General features: G+C 38.7%; 1 protein-coding gene across 4 annotated transcripts in view; it reads left to right on the forward strand.

Moving 5' to 3' along the window:
• Positions 1 to 10,474, forward strand: part of LOC136441537 (metal-response element-binding transcription factor 2-like) — a 53,472-nt gene extending 42,998 nt beyond the window's left edge. For 3 of the 4 annotated variants that reach the window (XM_066437878.1, XM_066437881.1, XM_066437882.1), the window contains 6 exons: positions 3,278 to 3,401; positions 4,156 to 4,223; positions 4,959 to 5,132; positions 5,839 to 5,953; positions 7,346 to 7,498; positions 8,106 to 10,474. In XM_066437878.1, the coding sequence (XP_066293975.1) occupies positions 3,278 to 3,401; positions 4,156 to 4,223; positions 4,959 to 5,132; positions 5,839 to 5,953; positions 7,346 to 7,498; positions 8,106 to 8,597 (1,126 nt within the window). In that variant the 3' untranslated portion in view covers positions 8,598 to 10,474. The remainder of the gene's footprint in view (positions 1 to 3,277; positions 3,402 to 4,155; positions 4,224 to 4,958; positions 5,133 to 5,838; positions 5,954 to 7,345; positions 7,499 to 8,105) is intronic. The other variant, XM_066437880.1, reaches the window with a different exon arrangement.
• Positions 10,475 to 10,842: the final 368 nt, after the last annotated feature.

Genomic DNA, 10,842 nt, shown 5'->3' on the forward strand with positions numbered 1-10,842 from the left:
CACATTGTCGGCATGTAGAGATGAATATTAAGAAAAAGGAGGTAGTAAGTTGCCTGAGTATGTGCTTTTCTGTACGCAAATTTGTCAACTTACATGTGATTTACAGAAAACAAAATTATGTATTCTGCAAACGTACATGTACTTGTAGGTGCATTGAACCTAACTTAACCGGGAAAATGTATGCCAGCCCTGACAAAATATTGCTGAAAACTTTCCTGAATTGCTGGTAACATGTCTGACAACTCGCAATGTTGTAGGTAACAGAAAATATTTCAAGGCCTGTAGGTGGTTACCAGCTAGGTGAACATCAAATGTAAAGAACACTTAAGGAACACTTAAGCCCAAGGTTAGCCCTTTTGTTATCCAGGTTGCGTGTTCGTCTTCATTTTAGTAGTCATTTTGACGTCCATCTATTAAGCACACTTCACAGCGTGACAAAAAATGGTGATGTATTCTTTCATAGCACATGGTCATGATCAGTGAATGACCCTTTGATGGTAGTACATGATGGATTACCAAGGATACGTTTAACAATAGCAACCTGGGAAACTTATGTAATGTACTGTGCTGTTTGGTGGCATTCCCTTAGTAATACGTCAGCATTATCATGGTGAACCTCAAAGTGACCTTGCCTATCTGTCTACATGTACCAAACAAGAAGTAGAGCTGTTAATCTCAGAAACAAACCAGTCTCCTGTAAGTTACAACTCAGGAACCAAGGAACAAGCTTGGACACATGCCATTCACATTATGGTTTTCCCTGATGTTTTAAGTTAGCGGTTAAAACAATTCTGTGGTACATTCATAATACATTGGAAATGCAGTGTCATGAATTCATAGAACAAAGGACACATATATGTATGTGTTTAGAACAAATCTGAACATGCCAAGAAAATCAGATAGATGAAAAGCAATACCTCCATTTTCAGGGTGGTAAGGATACATGTAAGAATTTTCTATTGTTGAGGCCATACCAATTTTATTTGTTGCTTCTCGGATTTTTTTCAGAAAAAAAATTGGAGCGACAGGGTTGAAAAAAAAAATTTTGCAAATAGTCTGGGGTAAAGATAAGAGTTTACATGGACTTACATAAAGAATAAGAGAATTATTCAAGTTTCAGCTTTGTATGGCTCATTTTATGCCATGCACCCCCTTCTTTGATCTAGTGTTATATTTTCAGTAACAAAATTACCTTTTGCCCTGTAATATATGGATTGGTATTGAGAAATAGTTTTAATAAATGAAAAATTATTACTTATGACCAACGTGACCACACTTTTTAGGTATGTGCAGGCCTTTATAATCTACTTTGGTGGCTATTGGGTTTTACAACTGAACAGATAGTAAAATTGGGAGTAAAAATTTGTGAATGGGAAAAGCCACCCATTTTTTTTTTTTTCAAAATGGGAAAAACAGGACAGGCCTGATGGTACAAAAAAAGAGACATACTTTTCAATGCAATCCCTTGGCCACGCTTTTCAGCTCAGTCATGAAAAATAGGGATGTCTTCCTTTCAGAGCTGCTCAACAACAATTGATATTGATTATTATGTCAGGAAATGCAGTCATTATGTTTATACCATGAATCTTTGGAAATTGTGCCCCACGAAGGGGTTAATATTACATGGCATTGTATGTGGATGAAAGCCATAGGATTTGTATCGTATAGAATGAAACTGTAGTAATTTATCAAAGTGTTAATTGAATGGGGGTTGTATGTGCAGTTTTTTTACAGTTAAACCAAATAGCCTACACAATGTCAGTCATCTGAAAGAGCCCTTAATCTTACCCTTTCCCCTAATGACCAATAAGAAGAGCTTGATGAATTTTGCCAATCAGAAGTAACTTCCTTGCAGCACAGACACTATGGAACCTGGGGCCATTTGGTACCCATTACACATAACTACTAGCTCTGGAGTTGGTGTATGTTGTACCACTGGGGCAGTGTTGGCTCCCCCGATGATTGCTTTGTCCTTATCGTAATGGAATCTCGTGTTGCGTTTGGCTGCGCGGGAGAGTCTTCTCACAAGGCCCTTTTCACACTCTCCTGAAGGGAAGTAAGATGATGTTGACAATGCACTCTCTCTGGTTTTGCAGAACTGAATTGATAACTTTCTTCAGTTTGGAGTTCTCAGAAGGAAAAAAAATGTCTTGATTTGCACCAGGGCTGTCTCCAGGACCCTTTCTTCCATCCTGGGACGGAAATTTGCTTGTTGGGACAAAAAAAACTTTTGCACAGGCCGTCCAAAAAATCTGAACTTCCTGATATGAAACTGATGAAAATGTATTTTCTTAAGCCTAAAATCACAAATTCTACAAGGGAAATCAACAACATAGACTCCAAACAATGAGTGGGACATAAAAAATGTAAAGCTGGAGACAGCCCTGATTTGCACATTATGAATGATAGACTACATTTGTGTGCCATTCCTCATGCCATGGTATAATTCCATGTATAATAACAGCAATGTTTGCTTGATGCTTTTTAGTAGAAACGCCATACTTTCCTTCCTGTCAAATATTTTTAGATTTAGAATTATGTCAAAGATATTTCACAATATTTTGCAGTTTTCGTTGATATTGTTTTGTTTTGGTCTCATGCAAGTTTGGTCATGGAGGATCTTCTATTCTCAATTCAACCTTTCCTTTTCCTGTCATTGATTTGTAAATATTGTGGTGTTACATGTATGTGCTTTTGCCTTGTTCTGGGATGGCGGCCACATTTTGAATCCATGTGCAGTTTCCAAACAATATGCTAGGTGTCTTTACTATACATTCTACAGTCAAAAAGCATAGTTGAGCTTATTTAAAGCAAATATGTGCACTTCTGGGGATAGTCAGTAGAGGGCATCAGGAGCCATTATTAAGTTATCTTGTGAAAGTTTGTTTGAGAAAATGAGATTGTTTCCTGTACATTCCAGGGACCTTTATTTCATCTTAAGGTTACTTAGTTACATATTGTCCCAGAGAGTCTGTCTAATTATATAAGATGTAACTGTAGAGAGAAATATCCGGTCTTGAATATTATATTATTAATATTACAGTAGACCATGCACCGGTTCAGGCTTAATGGTAAGCCCATTGCATGGCCAACTTTTAAATATGTTGTCAACAACCCATGCATTCATTCATTCATTTTTCATTTCTAAATGAGCACCTCAACAGGACGTGTGAATCTACTTCTACTTGGTTCATTTTCCGCACATGATAGACCCCTTTCGTTCTGTCCCTACTCCCCTCGCTACCTGGGTTTAACTCCTGCCTGTTGTTCCTTCCAGGGTTGACCTGGCCCAGCTGGTCCTGTACAACTTGAGTCTCACCAACAAGAAGAAGTACCAGGACTTCGACAACGAGATCATGCCTTTCATCAACCACAACTGGGACAACCTGCAGCTGGTCAGGGTAAGGAACATGTAAACAGAACAGAATGGTCTTGACTATTTTGAAGAAGGTTAGACATCCAGGTATGATAGTATTGCACAACAATCATACACGGTACAGTGTATGGCAGCAACTATTAAATATAGTACAAAATAGAGGTATAGAATAAAGCTTATCATCGTAATTATGAAAACAATAAGGGATAGCATAAGTCGGTCAACGATCAGTACTGACGGAAGATAGTTGAGGCTATCTGAAACGTCTGATCAATTAAGCAACTTTCAAAGTTCAGTTACAGATGCCAGGTTTATGCAATGGCTGCAGAAACATTTGCAGCCAGCAACATCTATGCTTCATGTTCTTTCTTCTTCTTTTTTTTCTTGTAAGGAGTTACATGCACAATTCTTATTTTATTGATGTATAAACTTTGGTCGAATCAGTACTCAAAATCATTCTACAATGTTTGGCTGGTAAATTGCCCCTCAAACATACAGATTATCTTTCTGTGCTCTCGGTAGATTTCAACAGATTTTCTGTCCACTTGCAAACAGCAAGGACATCGTTGACATTTAAAAGTCATAGAAAAGTCGGAAACCAGAGAACAAAGATACTGCAGTTGCTAGACCAGTAATTACATCGCCACTTTCATTCCTACCACAGGGGGAAAAGTAATTTTGTGGAGTGGAGATCAAAGCTGGGCAGAATGTTCTGTTATCTGAGACATAACTAGGTTGTTTTGTGGTTGCTTAGTTCTTTCTTTCATGTCTGTCTATAGCTGGAAGCCTTCACACGAGGGGAAAGGCAAGAGAAAGTCCTGGATGCACTGAAAGCATCAAAAACAAGGTAAGGAAGAGACTTGATTTGTCTACAGTGCTTCACAGTTTTATACTCTTGCTTGGGTACTCATTGTACTTACCACACTGTTAATGGAAAGAAGTGGTTTTGATTAGCCTGCATACTCTTCTTGGGTAACCTTAGTCTCTCCATGTATTGCTACTCTGCCAATATTTCCAGAAATGATTCAAACCCTTGAATGCAGTAAATCAAATTTTGGATGAACTTCAAAGTATATCAATGTTGATTTTGCTTCATGAACAATTTGAGAACTGTTTACCTACATGTACATAATGTATTTCATCTTCTGACAGAGCATCATGTAGATGTAAAGCATGCATGTGCAATGTAATTATTCTACTTATTTATTGACATACAAAACTTTATGTCAGTAATACTGTATTATGCTATTGAACAGTTTTGCTCATTAAAATCCAATGGATTTGTTGGGTCCGTTGGCATGTGTGGTGGCCACCATCTTGATTTTGTGACATCGCAGGGAGGCCATACCATTTCATTAGGAGGGGTGTTTGGGGGTCGCTTGCGTTCTCTCTATTTTTAACAAATCGGCACACAACTATCACACATTCAACTCAAATAAAAAGAAAAATTCAATGCCGATTCATATTTATAAAAAGACCCTGTAATCGCTAAACTAACATTATAGCAAACATGAAATATATGTAGCACAAATACTTAACTCTAGTTGTATAAATGTTTCAAAACTACTTGTTGACTTTCCAGGTTTGCCTGCGGCAAGGAAGTCAAGAAGAGGAAGTCCATATTCGGCCTGCGTATCCGAACACCGCCTGTCCCTCCAACTATCATTCTCCCATTGGACGGACCAATCAACGAGGTGACGATGAATGACCTTGAGATGAAGGGTCGCAAGGTCAAAACTTTTGTTCCAGCACAAAGGTATGGATATTAAAGCACAAATTAACTTAAGACATAGTTTTTTTCTCTGTTTATGATTAGTTTCAACTCTGCATTATTTTCGTAAATACATGTTTTCAAGTTTCTCCATACACAACCAAAGAGTTTATACCGAGCCAACGTTTCGATGATCGCCCATCACCTTTGAATTCCTTGCCTTCATCTGAATAAGGCAGTCACCAAAACGTCGGCTGCATGTAGGTATAAACCTTGGTTTTGTGAACTTTGTTAACCAGTGATGTATTTATTAACTGGATGAATCTCTTCACAAGATCGTAAATAACACCTTTTTAAGGCAGTCGAAACATTCACTTCCTCTACTAACCGGTACCGTTTCAATGGTCCTTCCATGTAAACCACCCTAGCCAACTTACCATGCAAAATTACTTCAAATCTTAACTCCTCTGTTACTGTAAGTCAAGACCTCTCGAACCTCTCTGACATTTTATTGTTATTATTATTGTGTACGTTCGGAATTTATGTTTGTATACTGTAAATGCGTAATATTACAACATTGTTTTTGTACTTGCTATGTGTTAGACGTCCGATATCAGCTATTGCTGCCTGGGATGTCTAGTATTGCCTGTTGCAATAAAAATTATTTAATAAAATAAAGAAATAACACCACAATACATGTGCTATTATTTTATATGGTAGGCCCATGCATGGAATATATCTTTGCTTTCAGGCTATCAGAATCTCCTGTACCCTTGAACAGAAAACGTTCCCTAGACTTGGAAGACTCGGACATGGACACGAAGGCCAAGCGAGCGCGCAAACTCCTGGAGGCTGCTAAGACAACTGTACGTACACTTTACTGCTCCAGAATTCTGGTGGAAATATTCCTCAGAAATTTTCATACTTCCTGGATACAAAAGATATTTGTAAAAACAGGCCTAAGTGTTTTTTTTTTTTTAAAACGAACTCGCCCAGTGCAAGGCCGTAGGGGGCCACTCATCAAAGCACTGAACTAATTGTTACTGTAGCAGCATCTCTTCGCCCTAGGTCAGAAACATCCATGCTCCAGATAAGTATGACTTCACTGACCCATTAGGAGAAGCAGGGGTTACAAAGGCTGCTCGGGAAATTCCCTACCCCATTTAGGCCGGAATCTTTTGTTCCACTCACACTGGGGCATGCCCCTACTCTTTTTCGAAAGATGTGGGTTCTTTAACGTGCTCAAGGTGTGACTCACCTCAAACACGGGACCTCCATTTAACGTCCTATCCGAGGGACGTCCCTAACCCTAGATGAGCTAGGTACTCATTTACACCTGAGTAAAGTGAGGAAGGTCGTGTTAAGTGCCTTTTCCAAGGGCACAACGTCGGGGCGCAAGTTCGGACTTGTCTCTGGGCACAACCTGGGATTAGATCCCGGGTCCCATTGTTTGACAGCCGCGTGCTCTACGCTTGCGCCACACGACGCCACTATAGTTATGTTTGTGAAGGACTTAGTGTTGAATTTTAAAAACTCTTTGTACACAAAGCAGTCTTTTATTCAACCAACTTCTAGGTTACCGTTTGTCACCTTCGTCTAGGCAGTTCTGACTGGTTCAGACTTACTAGTAGTGTAATGATAAAATACATGTACTCACAACAACATTAGCATGGGGCTTAATGTTGTGTCCAAGCCCAATATAGAAATTTCAGAAGGTTCAGAAACTCACAATCACAAGGCCCAGCAGAAATTAAAAGTGAAATGCACATACATGTATTTTAAACTGTGCTGCAAATTTCAAATATTCAATAGATGAAAGACTGAAACAGTATACTGATAGGTAGTATTTGAATTCTATATTAAATGTCATAACAGTACTGCTACTGTATGTTTGGTGTGGTTCTTAGCTGTGGCTATTCTTTGATGCAAAGTTCAAACGTTATTAGACAGTTGAAACAGTACACTGTTAGCTAATGGTTGATTGGCTTGTGTTATGCCATAACTGAAAAGTTTGTTGTGGTTATTAGCTGTAGTCATTCCTTGGTGCAAATTTCAAACATTGTTAGCTAATATTTGATGAGCTTATGTCATAAGGGCTGTGTTTATTGTGGTTCCTAGTTGCGTGTTAAGAACCCCAATATTGCAAACTAGTACGTATTTATCGCCCTATGTCAGTGATATTATGATATTGAACAGTAGCTAATATTTGATGAGCTTGTGTTTATGTCAGAACTTCTATGTTTGTTTGTGGATCGTAGCTGCGCGTGAAGAGCCCCAAGAGTGCGAACCAGTCGTACACGGGTTACGTCGGCCGGCTGTACGGGGACAACGGTCTTCCCTCCACCTCCAGTCTGCTGGACAGCATCCCTCACTGTGACGAGGCAACCTTCGACAATCTCAGCTCCAACAGGGTGAGAATCTCTCTGTGTCCAAAAACATCAATCCCTAAGTTTTAGGCAAGCAGATGTTGAGTTTCCTATAGCATGACACTAACTTTTTGTTTAAAACTGTAAGCAGTTTCCAATTCAAATGTCATTGATAGTAACTCAGCTGAAAATCAGCTGAAAAACTGACAGTATATAAGTTTCACTTTTGTACATTTTGTTGTCCTGGTCGCATATCCCACGTTTGATGTTGCCGTAAATAACAGTGGTAACTGTTTTTGTTATGTAGTCACACAGATTTGTGTAGACCCCCATAATCCCTATTGGTCTTTCCAATACTTACATTTTGTACCTCTGAACACAGTAAGCCCTTAGCAAACTACAAAAAAATGTATCAGAAAAGGTTACTGTTTAGATGAACAAGGGTCAACACCCACAATCACAAATATAACATACTAACATCTAGATCTGTTCAGTGCTTTTGTACAGCTTCCAGTTTGTAAGTGAAGTTCTCTGACTTCCGATGTTAAACCTTCTCCCTGCAGCCTAACTCTGTAACCAATAGGGAATTAGGTGCCAAACGGCTGCTTCAGAGTGCTAAAGGCTAATTAGTCCTTTTTTTTCTATACTACAGAGTATTGGCTCCAGCAGTGCACCGTCCGTCTCAGACTCCACAGTCAGCTCCTGCTCCAGCATCCCTCCCTCAGCAGCCAGCAGCTACCTGGTGGCCAGCAGGCACCACCCCTCCACCTCCCCCTCCAACAGAAGGTCCCTCTCCCCCAAGGGAAAGAAGCCCACCAAACGCGGCCGTCCAAAGAAGAACATAGAAAAGAAGTTCAAGAGCACGGGAAGGAAACGGGGAAGACCCTCCAAGAAGGAGCTCTACGTGGCAAGTTCGAGCGAAAGCGAGGACGACAGCATTGTTGAACCCGAGGTGATCAAGAGTATGAAGGATACTGCGATTTCCATGGAGCACCTTCGGGCTTCCGTGAACTCGTACTTCGGAGCGGAGGGAAGGCTGGCTTGCGGTGAGAAGTACACCGTGTTAGCGAGAAGGGTAACGCCGGACGGGAAGGTGCAGTACCTGGTACAGTGGGAAGGGTTCACTCCAGATGGGAGGACTTAGTTATCTTACAATGCAATGGAGAGAATAAGACATTATTTAGAGATCCATAATATACAATGACATGTACATTAAACATGAAGCCCAGACTCAATTGTAATTTACAGTTAAGTGGCTTAAAACTCAAAATATTAATGGATGACCAAATTGCTTAGCCTGGATGCTGGCAGGGTGAATATCAATGAGATCACAGAAAAGCTGACAAGGCTGGTATCCAGACTACAAATTGCTGGTCTCAAGGCTCTGTTCTTACCAGGTTTCATAAATCTGGATTCATCCAGGCCTGAGGTGTATTCGGTTGATCCAGCTTAACCCCGCCTCAGAGCCAGATTCAAAATGTTCATACCTGGCTTTGCAGATCAGCATCATGCTTGGTCCAGATTGGCAAATCCTGGTATGAACAGGGTGTAAGGCAGGCTATTATACTTAGGTTGACTGACCCCTGCATATCCAGTAACAAGGACAAACTGTGCAGAAAATAAAGGAAAAGTAAAACTGTCTTCACTGAAAATTGTTACATGTAGAGTAGAAGGAGAAAAAGTGCTAGTTTAGTATCAGCAAAAATCTCATGGTTTCATACAGATACTCAGCATAACAATCGTGTACAGAGAATTGTTGCAACATAACCAAATCCTTGAAATGGCTGTGAAGGAAAATGAATGCCTTGCACACAGTATATTTTGCATTGTACAGAGATAAGTGTCCTGAAAAATAATCACAATCACATGCATGTCTCTTAAGGTAGCATATCATTTTAGACAGCCAGTATAAACATTGGAAATGTGCATACTTGTACAAAGAAGGCTCAAATATTGAAAATTTAGTAGTTCATGGTAACAGGTCTGCCAGCTGATGATAATGTTTGAATCAACATTAATTTTTATACAAAAGAAACGGCATTGTTCCATCTTTGTTTGTGTCGATTATGTGCTTCCAGTATCTTTTTACAACAAAGTAAGAATTCTCTAACTAAAGATATCATTAGATTGAAGCTGCACTAAAGGTTTAACAACTTAAGGTATCTTTGCAGTCTGTGAGGTTAGTATCAATTGTAAGAGTTTTTGTGTAAACTTTTGTACCTTGTAAGATCTAAACATCCTGTGTACAATTGAAGTAGACAATTATGTACAATCATGAAAGCAATGAGTAAAAATTGATGCTAAGATTTGTATAGATACTTTCTTTAGTATTTGTAAGAGAAGGCAGTTTTAGATTATTAGCTTTTATAAGAATCATGTGTACCCAGAAAAGTTTGATCTATCATTTTCAGTTCCTGTACCTGTATATTAATGTACTTGTATTTGGTGCTCTTTACTGAATTACTCTTAGCTGTCTGAGAAATATTTAAGCTATCTTCTATTAAGTCAATTGATAAAAGGCAATGTTAATTGTAAAAGAACATACTTATCTGGCAACTTCAAAAAGCTTCACCGAATTTCCTAAGACCCGTAAAGTTGTTTTTTTATTTTTGATGGATACAAAATTACAGGTTTTAATGACGAACAACGGACTAGATTCTACTCACAGAAATGGGAACGTTCTTGTCACTCTGGATTTAGAAACAACAGAGTTTTAAGGTCACAATGAAAGGTATTTAGAAAATACAGTAATACAGAGGACATGTAGCACCAAAGGCGATATCATCAAAACAAAGACATTTACAAAACTTTCTTTAACACAATCCACACCATAGTCCAGTCATAACCGCCCATCCATTGGTTTAAGCAAGGTCCTTTGTTTACATTCACAGGAACTATTAGTAAGAATTCTATGGCCCCTGGCTCAGAACTGTAATGTTTCCATAACAACTTGTTATGTGTAATTTGTATCTCACTACCTGTTTAGTTAAGATTTTGTATTAAACTTTGAATTGTTGATTATTTTCCTGTGTTTTTATTTCATGCTTGATTAGAGATGAAAAATTGAAGTGTTACAAGATTGCTACTTAATGAAGAACATGTTATTAAGCATTAGATTAGCACCGACTAATTCTAGTTTCTCCTTAACAAAGAACATGTTATTAACCATTAAATTAGCACCGACTAATTCTAGTTTCTCCTTAATGAAGAACATGTCTTTAAGCATTAAATTAGCACTAACAGTAGTTTTAGTCGGTGCTAATTTAGATAAGTAGGTGATAATTTAATGGTTAATGACAAGTTCTTTGTTTAGGAGGAATGTTAACTATAGTGTTGTAATTAATTTAATGGTTAATGACATGTTCTTCATTTAGGAGGAACTAGTGTTA

Source organism: Branchiostoma lanceolatum, chromosome 9 (assembly GCF_035083965.1).
Source record: "Branchiostoma lanceolatum isolate klBraLanc5 chromosome 9, klBraLanc5.hap2, whole genome shotgun sequence".
In the NCBI taxonomy this organism is placed as follows: Eukaryota; Metazoa; Chordata; class Leptocardii; order Amphioxiformes; family Branchiostomatidae; genus Branchiostoma; species Branchiostoma lanceolatum.